The sequence below is a fragment of the Haliotis rufescens genome, unplaced genomic scaffold (genome assembly GCF_023055435.1).
Source record: "Haliotis rufescens isolate VD_foot unplaced genomic scaffold, xgHalRufe1.0.p SCAF_71, whole genome shotgun sequence".
Classification (NCBI taxonomy): Eukaryota; Metazoa; Mollusca; class Gastropoda; order Lepetellida; family Haliotidae; genus Haliotis; species Haliotis rufescens.
In genome coordinates, this window is record NW_025964363.1 from 598,503 (window position 1) to 610,341 (window position 11,839).

The following is an 11,839-nucleotide window of genomic DNA, read 5'->3' on the forward strand; positions in this document are numbered from 1 at the left end:
TTCATGTAAGATTGTGTTTCGGTCTGTTTCATATAAGATTGTGTTTCGGTCTGTGTCATATAAGATTGTGTTTCGGTCTGTGTCATATAAGATTGTGTTTCGGTCTGTGTCATATAAGATTGTGTTTCGGTCTGTGTCATATAAGATTGTGTTTCGGTCTGTGTCATATAAGATTGTGTTTCGGTCTGTGTCATATAAGATTGTGTTTCGGTCTGTGTCATATAAGATTGTGTTTCGGTCTGTTTCATGTAAGATTGTGTTTCGGTCTGTGTCATATAAGATTGTGTTTCGGTCTGTTTCATGTAAGATTGTGTTTCGGTCTGTGTCATATAAGATTGTGTTTCGGTCTGTTTCATGTAAGATTGTGTTTCGGTCTGTTTCATATCAGATTGTGTTTCGGTCTGTTTCATATAAGATTGTGTTTTGGTCTGCGTCATATAAGATTGTGTTTCGGTCTGTTTCATGTAAGATTGTGTTTCGGTCTGTTTTATGTAAGATTGTGTTTCGGTCTGTGTCATATAAGATTGTGTTTCGGTCTGCGTCGTATAAGTTTGTGTTTTGGTCTGTGTCGTATAAGATTGTGTTTCGGTCTGTGTCGTATAAGATTGTGTTTCGGTCTGCGTCGTATAAGATTGTGTTTCGGTCTGTGTCATATAAGATTGTGTTTCGGTCTGCGTCGTATAAGTTTGTGTTTCGGTCTGTGTCATATAAGATTGTGTTTCGATCTGTGTATACTCGTAAGGCATATGAAATTCTTATGTGCCCTATATGATTTACATTTGCTAGAGGATGAGTTTTATGATTGATCGAGTTTATAATAGTCTTAGAGAACAGTATCTCCCTGTAAAGCATATCGCACAATGTTCTTTACAGTCGTTCGTAAATCTTATGTCTCCACAAAAGAAGTCTATTATTGAAAACTTACAATCATTTGTCCATAAAGCCCTGCATGTGACGCACCAACACCTGTCGAAAGGATTATGAATGTCCCATGTACCAACCTGATCTCACTGCATTCCAGCGAAATGTTTGTATGAATAATAACAAACACAAGTAGAAACCGAAAGGATATTTATAAAAATCCCCTCGAGATTTTCCGAAAATGAACCGCTTAAAAATATGACAATGTGTTGAGACATTATTTGCATAATCCAATTTATTTTATATCAGCGAATAACTCGAGATGAATGTGCACATGCCTCCGCGTACGATATGTTTGTTTGGAATATGTAACACATGCTACACAAGGTTGAGGGCTGGTGTCACGTCCATAAGAGCAGTCTGTTTGAGACATCAAAGATCCTGACACATGTGTACACATGCAACCGGTCGCTTTGTGAAACAGGGCCCTGTGTACCAGAAAATGTTACATGTATATCATGAAATACACAACATGTTGAATGTCGGATAGTTGTACACTGCAATGCTTATACCATGTTGTTTGTGTGAAGTGGTGTATATAATGAGTTATACATGTTGAATGTGTGATACCTGTATATAATGATGTATACATGTTGAATGTGTGATACCTGTATATAATGATGTATACATGTTAAATGTGTGATACCCGTTGAGCATGATGTTTACATGTTGAATGTGTGATACCTGTTTTTAATGATGTATACATGTTGAATGTGCGACACCTGTATATAATGATGTATACATGTTGAATGTGTGATACATGTATATAATGATGTATACATGTTGAATGTGTGATACCTGTATATAATGATGTATACATGTTGAATGTGTGATACCTGTATATAATGATGTATACATGTTAAATGTGTGATACCTATAGATAATGATGTATACATGTTAAATGTGTGATACCCGTTGAGCATGATGTATACATGTTGAATGTGTGATACCTGTATTTAATGATGTATACATGTTGAATGTGTGATACCCGCTGAGCATGATGTATTCATGTTGAATGTGTGATACCTGTATATAATGATGTATTCATGTTGAATGTGTGATACCTGTATATAATGATGTATTCATGTTGAATGTGTGACACCTGTATATAATGATGTATTCATGTTGAATGTGTGACACCTGTATATAATGATGTATTTGTTACAGCTGCTGAAGGACGCCAAGGAGAGTCATGCCTTGCTGTCGGGTAGTGATCCATATGATCACACGTGGTGACTCACAAAAACTGAAGATAATAATCCTGCTGCCACGTAACGTGTTGTTGCCTGTTATGTGCCTGTGCTCTGCTGGGATCTGTTATGCTGTGCTCAGCTGGTTAGATTTGTGCACGGGGACTATCTTAGTTTTGAAGTTAACCAATGAGAAGTTCAGAATTAGGGTCAGGTGATAAACAAGTTTCCTCCTGGTACCAGAATGAGACAATACTCGATGATCCAGCTTTATTCTTTACCATATCTATTACTACATAACCTGTCAGATGAATGAAATTCATATGAAAAAAGACAAATCTAACCAAATACCAATATAATTGACATAGCTTAAAACCCCAAATCTTTGAATGCTGCCACCAACCTTCATTATTTTTACTAACCTTTCTATGAATTATATATTACTTTTATTCTTACTTTACTAATAAACAATTATATATAAAACCATTTTACATCCAGTAATTGCGAAATAGTTACATTCAAACAAACCAAACTATTATATAACCATGTGCGAAACACGCATGTCGCAAAGCGCACGTAAAATCTTCAAATCATCCCCATCATAGTGTTCTCATCAAAGTGCATGTACAGGTTCTTTCGGAAACTAGCCTCAAATTCCATTTCGAAAATCTGAGGGAGTACATGGTGTCAGCAACGTTATACCTTGAATATCGGCACAGTCACGCGTATGGGTTGTTTATATTTCATTATACCCAGTAAATTCATTTAACATTTGTTATATTTACACTATAATTAATACTTCTAATGGCCATTTGATGTTACAACAACAATAAGTGCTCTCTCGTTCAGTATTCAGTAGACGGTCACGCCCATACTAACCTGGTTTTGATTACAGTGTTGACTAATTGTTTCATGAACCAGGCGGCAAACATGTACATATGTTTTTCACAAAACTTTTCTTTTTAATAATCTCTTTAAGAATGTTATATTGATACTAGAGAGAATAATTCCTCTAACATCCATGAATGAAATAGATTTTCAGGGTATAGGGTCTAAAAAGCTTGTTGTTAAATCTGGGAATATGTATAACACCAGAAAAAATTAGGGATTATGTATATTCCCTTCGTGAACGATTCCCTCAAATTTTCAGGGATTATACACATTTATTGATTTGACATATTCCCTGTAACATATATATGTTGTATGTGTGATACATGTATACCATGATGTAAATATGTTGAAAGTGTGATACATGTATACCATGATGTAAATATGTTGAATGTGTGATACATGTACACCATGATGTAAATATGTTGAATGTGTGATACATGTATACCATGGTGTAAATATGCTGAATGTGTGATACATGTATACCATGATGTAAATATGCTGAATGTGTGATACATGTATACCAATATGTAAATATGTTGAATGTGTGATACATGTGTACCATGATGTAAATATGTTGAATGTGTGATACATGTATACCATGATGTAAATATGCTGAATGTGTGATACATGTATACCATGATGTAAATATGTTGAATGTGTGATACGTGTATACCATCATGTAAAGATGTTGAATGTGTGATACATGTATACCATGATGTTAATATGCTGAATGTGTGATACATGTGTACCATGATGTAAATATGTTGAATGTGTGATACATGTATACCATGATGTAAATATGTTGAATGTGTGATACATGTGTACCATGATGTAAATATGTTGAATGTGTGATACATGTATACCATGATGTAAATATGTTGAAATTGTGATGCATGTATACATGATGTAAATATGTTGAATGTGTGATACGTGTATACCATGACGTAAATATGTTGAATGTGTGATACATGTATACCATGATGTAAATATGCTGAATGTGTGATACATGTATACCATGATGTAAATATGCTTAATGTGTGATACATGTATACATGATGTAAATATGCCATATGTGTGATACATGTGTACCATGATGTAAATATGTTGAATGTGTGATGCATGTATACCATGATGTAAATATGTTGAATTTGTGATGCAATGTGATCATGTTTTCTGTTTGATACCTGTATACAATGTGAACAGGATGTTGACTGTTTGATACCTGTATACAATGTGAACATCTATTTGACTTTCTGATACCTGTAAACGATGTGAACAGCATGTTGACTGTTTGATACCTGTAAACAATGTGAACAGCATGTTGACTGTTTGATACCTGTAAACAATGTGAACAGCATGTTGACTGTTTGATACCTGTAAACAATGTGAACAGCATGTTGACTCTTTGATACATGTATACAATTTGAACATCATGTTGACTGTTTGAACCATGTATTCAATGTGAACATCATGTTGACTGTTTGATTCTTGTATACAATGTGAAAAGCATGTTGACTGTTTGATTCATGTATTCAATGTGAACAGCATGTTGACTGATTCATGTAAACAATGTGAACATCATGTTGACTGTTTGATTCTTGTATACAATGTGAAAAGCATGTTGACTGTTTGATACCTGTATACAATGTGTACAACATGTTGACTGTGCGAGTCAGGTATATGATGTGTACATGTTGAATGTGTGATACATGTATACATGATGTAAATATGCTGAATGTTTGATGCATGTATACCATGATGTAATTTATGTTGAATGTGTGATGCATGTATACCATGATGGAAATATGTTGAATGTGTGATACATGTATACCATGATGTAAATATGTTGAATGTGTGATACATGTATACCATGATGTAAATATGTCGAATGTGTGATACATGTATACCATGATGTAAATATGCTAAATGTGTGATGCATGTATACCATGATGTAAATATGCTGAATGTGTGATACATGTATACCATCATGTAAATATGTTGAGTATGTGATACATGTATACCATCATGTAAATATGCTAAATGTGTGATACATGTATACATGATGTAAATATGCTGAATGTGTGAAACATGTATACCATGATGTAATTTATGTTGAATGTGTGATGCATGTATACATGATGTAAATACGTTGAATGTGTGATACATGTATACCATGATTTAAATATGCTGAATGTGTGATACATGTGTACCATGATGTAAATATGTTGAATGTGTGATACATGTTTACATGATGTAAATATGCTGAATGTGTGATACATGTATACCATGATGTAAATATGTTGAATTCGTGATACATGTTTACATGATGTAAATATGCTGAATGTGTGATACATGTGTACCATGATGCAAATATGTTGAATGTGTGATACATGTATACCATGATGTAAATATGTTGAATGTGTGATACGTGTATACCATGATGTAAATATGCTGAATATGTGATACATGTATACCATGATGTAATTTATGTTGAATGTGTGACGCATGTATACATGATGTAAATATGTTGAATGTGTGATGCATTTATACATGATGTAAATATGTTTAATGTGTGATACATGTATACCCCGATGTAAATATGTTGAATTTGTGATGCAATGTGATCATGTTTTCTGTTTGATGCCTGTATACGATGTGAACAGCATGTTGACTGTTTTATCCCTGTATACGATGTGAACAGCATGTTGTCTGTTTGATACCTGTATACAATGTGAACATCATGTTGACTGTTTGATCCCTGTATACAATGTGAACATCATGTTGACTGTTTGATTCATGTATTCAATGTGAAGATCATTTTGTCTGTTTGATACCTGTATACAATGTGAACATTATGTTGACTGTTTGATACCTGTATACAATGTGAACATAATGTTGACTGTTTGATACCTGTATACAATGTGAACAGCACGTTGTCTGTTTGATTCATGTATTCAATGTGAACATCATGTTGACTGTTTGATACCTGTATTTTATGTGAACAGTATGTTGACTGATTCATGTAAACAATGTGAACAGCATTTTGGATGTTTGACACCTGAATACAATGTGAACATCACGTTGATTGTTTGATACCTGTATACAATATGTACAACATGTTGACTATGCGAGTCAGGTATATGATGTGTACAACATGTTGAATGTGTGATACATGTATACATGATGTAAATATGCTCAATCTGTGATACATGTATACCATGATGTAAAAATGTTGAATGTGTGATACATGTATACCATGATGTAAATATGTTGAATGTGTGATACATGTATACCATGATGTAAATATGCTGAATATGTGATACATGTGTACCATGATGTAAATATGCTGAATGTGTGACGCAATGTGATCATGTTTTCTGTTTGATACCTATATACGATGTGAAAATAATGTTTACTGTTTGATACCTGTATACAATGTGAACATCATGTTGAATGTTTGATACCTGTATACGATATGTACAACATGTTGAATGACTGGTGCCTGTATACCACCATGTGTACATGTTGAATGACTGGTGCCTGTATACCATTATGTGTACATGTTGAGTGTCTGGTGCCTGTATATCACCACTATGTGTACATGTTGAGTGCCTGGTGTCTGTCTACTACTATGTGTACATGTTGAGTTCCTGGTGTCTGTATACCACCATGTATACATGTTGAATGCCTGGTGCCTGTATACCACTATGTGTACATGTTGAATGCCTGGTGTCTGTATACCACCACTATGTGTACATGTTGAATGCCTGGTGTCTGTATACCACCACTATGTGTACATATTGAATGCCTGGTGCCTGTATACCACTATGTGTACATGTTGAATGCCTGGTGTCTGTATACCACCACCATGTGTACATGTTGAATGCCTGGTGCCTGTATACCACTATGTGTACATGTTGAGTGACTGGTGTCTGTATACCACCACTATGTGTACATGTTGAATGCCTGGTGCCTGTATACCACCATGTGTACATGTTGAATGTGTGATCCCTGTATACGATATGTACAAAATGTTGAATGCCTGGTGCCTGTATACCACTATGTGTACATGTTGAGTGCCCGGTGTTTGTATACCACCACCATATGAAAATGTTGAATGTGTGATCCCTGTATACGATATGTACAACATGATGAATGCCTGGTGCCTGTATACCACCATGTGTACATGTTGAGTGCCTGGTGCCTGTATACCACTATGTGTACGTGTTGAGTGCCTGGTGCCTGTATACCACTATGTGTACCACTATGTGTACATGTTGAATGCCTGGTGCCTGTATACCACTATGTGTACATGTTGAGTGCCTGGTGCCTGTATACCACCACTATGTGTACATGTTGAATGTGTGATCCCTGTATACGATATGTACAACATGTTGAATGCCTGGTGCCTGTATACCACCATGTGTACATGTTGAATGCCTGGTGCCTGTATACCACTATGTGTACATGTTGAGTGCCCGGTGTCTGTATACCACCACCATATGAAAATGTTGAATGTGTGATCCCTGTATACGATATGTACAACATGTTGAATGCCTGGTGCCTGTATACCACCATGTGTACATGTTGAATGCCTGGTGCCTGTATACCACTATGTGTACATGTTGAGTGCCTGGTGCCTGTATACCACCATGTGTACATGTTGAGTGTCTGGTGCCTGTATACCACTATGTGTACATGTTGAGTGCCTGGTGTCTGTATACCACCACCATATGAAAATGTTGAATGTGTGATCCCTGTATACGATATGTACAACATGTTGAATGCCTGGTGCCTGTATACCACCATGTGTACATGTTGAGTGTCTGGTGCCTGTATACCACTATGTGTACATGTTGAGTGACTGGTGCCTGTATACCACTATATGTACATGTTGAATGCCTGGTGCCTGTATACCACTATATGTACATGTTGAATGCCTGGTGCCTGTTTACCACCATGTGTACATGTTGAGTGCCTGGTGCCTGTATACCACCATGTGTACATGTTGAGTGCCTGGTGCCTGTATACCACCATGTGTACATGTTGAGTGCCTGGTGCCTGTATACCACTATATGTACATGTTGAGTGCCTGGTGCCTGTATACCACTATGTGTACATGTTGAGTGACTGGTGCCTGTATACCACTATGTGTACATGTTGAATGCCTGGTGTCTGTATACCACCACTATGTGTACATGTTGAATGCCTGGTGCCTGTATACCACCATGTGTACATGTTGAGTGCCTGGTGCCTGTATACCACTATGTGTACATGTTGAGTGACTGGTGCCTGTATACCACTATGTGTACATGTTGAATGCCTGGTGTCTGTATACCACCACTATGTGTACATGTTGAATGCCTGGTGTCTGTATACCACCACTATGTGTACATGTTGAATGCCTGGTGCCTGTATACCACTATATGTACATGTTGAGTGCCTGGTGCCTGTATACCACTATGTGTACATGTTGAGTGACTGGTGCCTGTATACCACTATGTGTACATGTTGAATGCCTGGTGTCTGTATACCACCACTATGTGTACATGTTGAATGCCTGGTGTCTGTATACCACCACTATGTGTACATGTTGAATGCCTGGTGCCTGTATACCACCATGTGTACATGTTGAGTGCCTGGTGCCTGTATACCACTATGTGTACATGTTGAGTGCCTGGTGCCTGTATACCACTATGTGTACATGTTGAGTGCCTGGTGCCTGTATACCACTATATGTACATGTTGAGTGACTGGTGCCTGTATACCACTATGTGTACCACTATGTGTACCACTATGTGTACCACTATGTGTACATGTTGAATGCCTGGTGCCTGTATACCACTATGTGTACATGTTGAGTGCCTGGTGCCTGTATACCACCATGTGTACATGTTGAGTGCCTGGTGCCTGTATACCACCATGTGTACATGTTGAGTGCCTGGTGCCTGTATACCACCATGTGTACATGTTGAGTGCCTGGTGCCTGTATACCACCATGTGTACATGTTGAGTGACTGGTGCCTGTATACCACTATGTGTACATGTTGAGTGCCTGGTGCCTGTATACCACCATGTGTACATGTTGAGTGACTGGTGCCTGTATACCACCATGTGTACATGTTGAGTGCCTGGTGCCTGGTGCCTGCATACCACTATGTGTACATGTTGAGTGCCTGGTGTCTGTATACCACCACTATGTGTACATGTTGAATGTGTGATCCCTGTATACGATATGTACAACATGTTGAATGCCTGGTGCCTGTATACCACCATGTGTACATGTTGAGTGCCTGGTGCCTGTATACCACCATGTGTACATGTTGAGTGACTGGTGCCTGTATACCACCATGTGTACATGTTGAGTGACTGGTGCCTGTATACCACTATGTGTACATGTTGAGTGCCTGGTGCCTGTATACCACTATGTGTACATGTTGAGTGCCTGGTGCCTGCATACCACTATGTGTACATGTTGAATGCCTGGTGCCTGTATACCACCATGTGTACATGCTGAGTGACTGGTGCCTGTATACCACCATGTGTACATGTTGAATGCCTGGTGCTTGTATACCACTATGTGTACATGTTGAATGCCTGGTGTCTGTATACCACCACTATGTGTACATGTTGAATGCCTGATCCCTGTATACGATATGTACAACATGTTGAGTGACTGGTGCCTGTATACCACAATGTGTACATGTTGAATGACTGGTGCCTGTATACCACAATGTGTACATGTTGAATGTGTTATATATGTATACGAATGGTGCAGAATGGGTTATCGATGCGACATGGGGCATGATAACTGACATACAGCCTACTACGACAATGACGGATATATCGATCTCATGGTCTCTTTGTGTCAGTGGCGCTGAGTCAACTTGACCGTGAATAGTTTGCGAGTTGTAGTATTCTGTCTCGCGGGATCTGAACAAACAGAAACAACGCCCAGTTGTCCTGTAAAGAGGCAAGGTATTCAGGAGCTGTCTGCTACTTGTCTTAGCTTCTCCCCCTTGGAAACAGACACGCGATGACAGAGTGATGTCAGCAGTGGGGGTTGGGGGGGGCAACACGATACGCAGTCCGTTGTTGGGAAGCCTGTCTTGTCCCTGTGTGACACGCTTGACTGCACACTAGACTTCTTCGTTATGACGGGAACACTCTGCCCCCCTTACACGTCAATATATGTACACTACTGGCCAGTCAATATATGTTATTAATTACATGTATCCTGTTAAGCCTTGTTAAAATATTAACGGGTGGTTACAAGTAAGGATGGCAGCCATGCTTACCAAACTGGATGCCAGGAATAAATCCCTTGTTCAGTTTGTCGATGACCCAGCCGACTGCCACGTACATCTGGAGAGCCCCCCGTGATATGGCGCCACACCCACCCTCATGGCGCTCCCTCAGGCTGGTGAAGAGGGACAGTCTCACCCGGGATGTGTTGGATGTCGATGATGGAGCTGTTCTAGGTGTCCATGACGGAGCTTGTACATAACAGTAGTCCGCGCCATAAGTCCGCGACATAAACATCAAAACACACAGCACCCCACCCGCCACACCCTCAACCATCCCTTTCATTTTGGCCACACTGTGTAAAATCACCAACTCAAGGTGGTGTAGATGGAAACACTCCTTTCACAACTAAAACATCCATTTTGTAAATTCCGCATCCGTGAGGGTATTGCGTGTCCCATGTACACAGGTAAACATCTACCTGCGCTGACCTAGATAAAGAGCCCCCTAGCGGCCAGGTATGGCAACAGCGCATAAGCAGTTTGACAGTGAAATCAGTGGAGCGCGTCGCGGCTCTGCGTTCAGATATCAACACAGGTTTTCGTGACAAATCTCAGCATGTCACCGGGTCGGGTAGGAGCTGGGGTAGCTGGTCCACGGACACAGGGAACCGTCCCGAACAGGAAGTACTTCTCAGCAGGCTTCGCTTATGAGTCACGAAACTACTTTTGTGGACCTAAAACGAGAAGATTGATTACTCATTTATAGACATGGAGTATAGCTTGAGACTGGCGTCGTGAGCTGGTGCGCCATGCACATTCCACACATGCACATTCCACACGTACATATTCTACAACATGTCCAGCAATTTAGCATGAAATTGAATTTTCTTCTGAATAAAGGTTCTTTGGATGTTTTCTTCATTCTGCTTTGACTGGACCACTGTGACTGGACCATTGTGACTGGATCACTGTGACTGGACCACTGTGACTGGATCACTGTGACTGGACCATTGTGACTTGAACACTGTGACTGGACCACTGTGACTGGACCACTGTGACTTGACCACTGTGACTTGACCACTGTGACTGGATCACTGTGACTGGACCACTGTGACTGGACCATTGTGACTGGACCACTGTGGCTGGATCATTGTGACTGGACCACTGTGACTGGGTCACTGTGATTGGACCACTGTGACTGGACCACTGTGACTGGACCACTGTGACTTGACCACTGTGACTGGATCACTGTGACTGGACCACTGTGACTTGACCACTGGTTATTCCGGGCTGTTGTACTGCAGATTCATGCGGATCATTACGCTGCATCAGTATTTTCAATTAGTGATGTGTGTGACGCTGCACGTGGTGTGTGTGACGATACATGTGGTGTGTATGACGTTACATGTGGTGTGTGTGACGATACATGTAGTGTGTAATTTCACCATTGTATCACGCACGGAATCCTGTCATCTTCCTGTCATGGCGAGCTTATATACTTCTGTGCAGACTAAACCCGTGCAAGCTCATGGTAATAAGAAGGCTTCCAAATTCGTTTGGGTCAATGATAAAGCTGACCAATTTATGTAT

At 39.5% G+C, this 11,839-nt stretch overlaps 1 protein-coding gene across 2 annotated transcripts in view; it reads right to left on the reverse strand.

Annotated features, from left to right (window-relative positions):
- LOC124111548 overlaps window positions 1-10,759 on the reverse strand; it is a 29,280-nt gene extending 18,521 nt beyond the window's left edge. For both annotated transcript variants that reach the window (XR_006857457.2, XM_046471293.2), the window contains exon 1: window positions 10,301-10,759. Coding sequence is in view for 1 of the 2 variants with exons in the window: in XM_046471293.2 (XP_046327249.2) it covers window positions 10,301-10,592 (292 nt within the window). In the remaining variant the exon portion in view is untranslated. The remainder of the gene's footprint in view (window positions 1-10,300) is intronic.
- Between the last annotated feature and the right edge of the window lie 1,080 nt (window positions 10,760-11,839).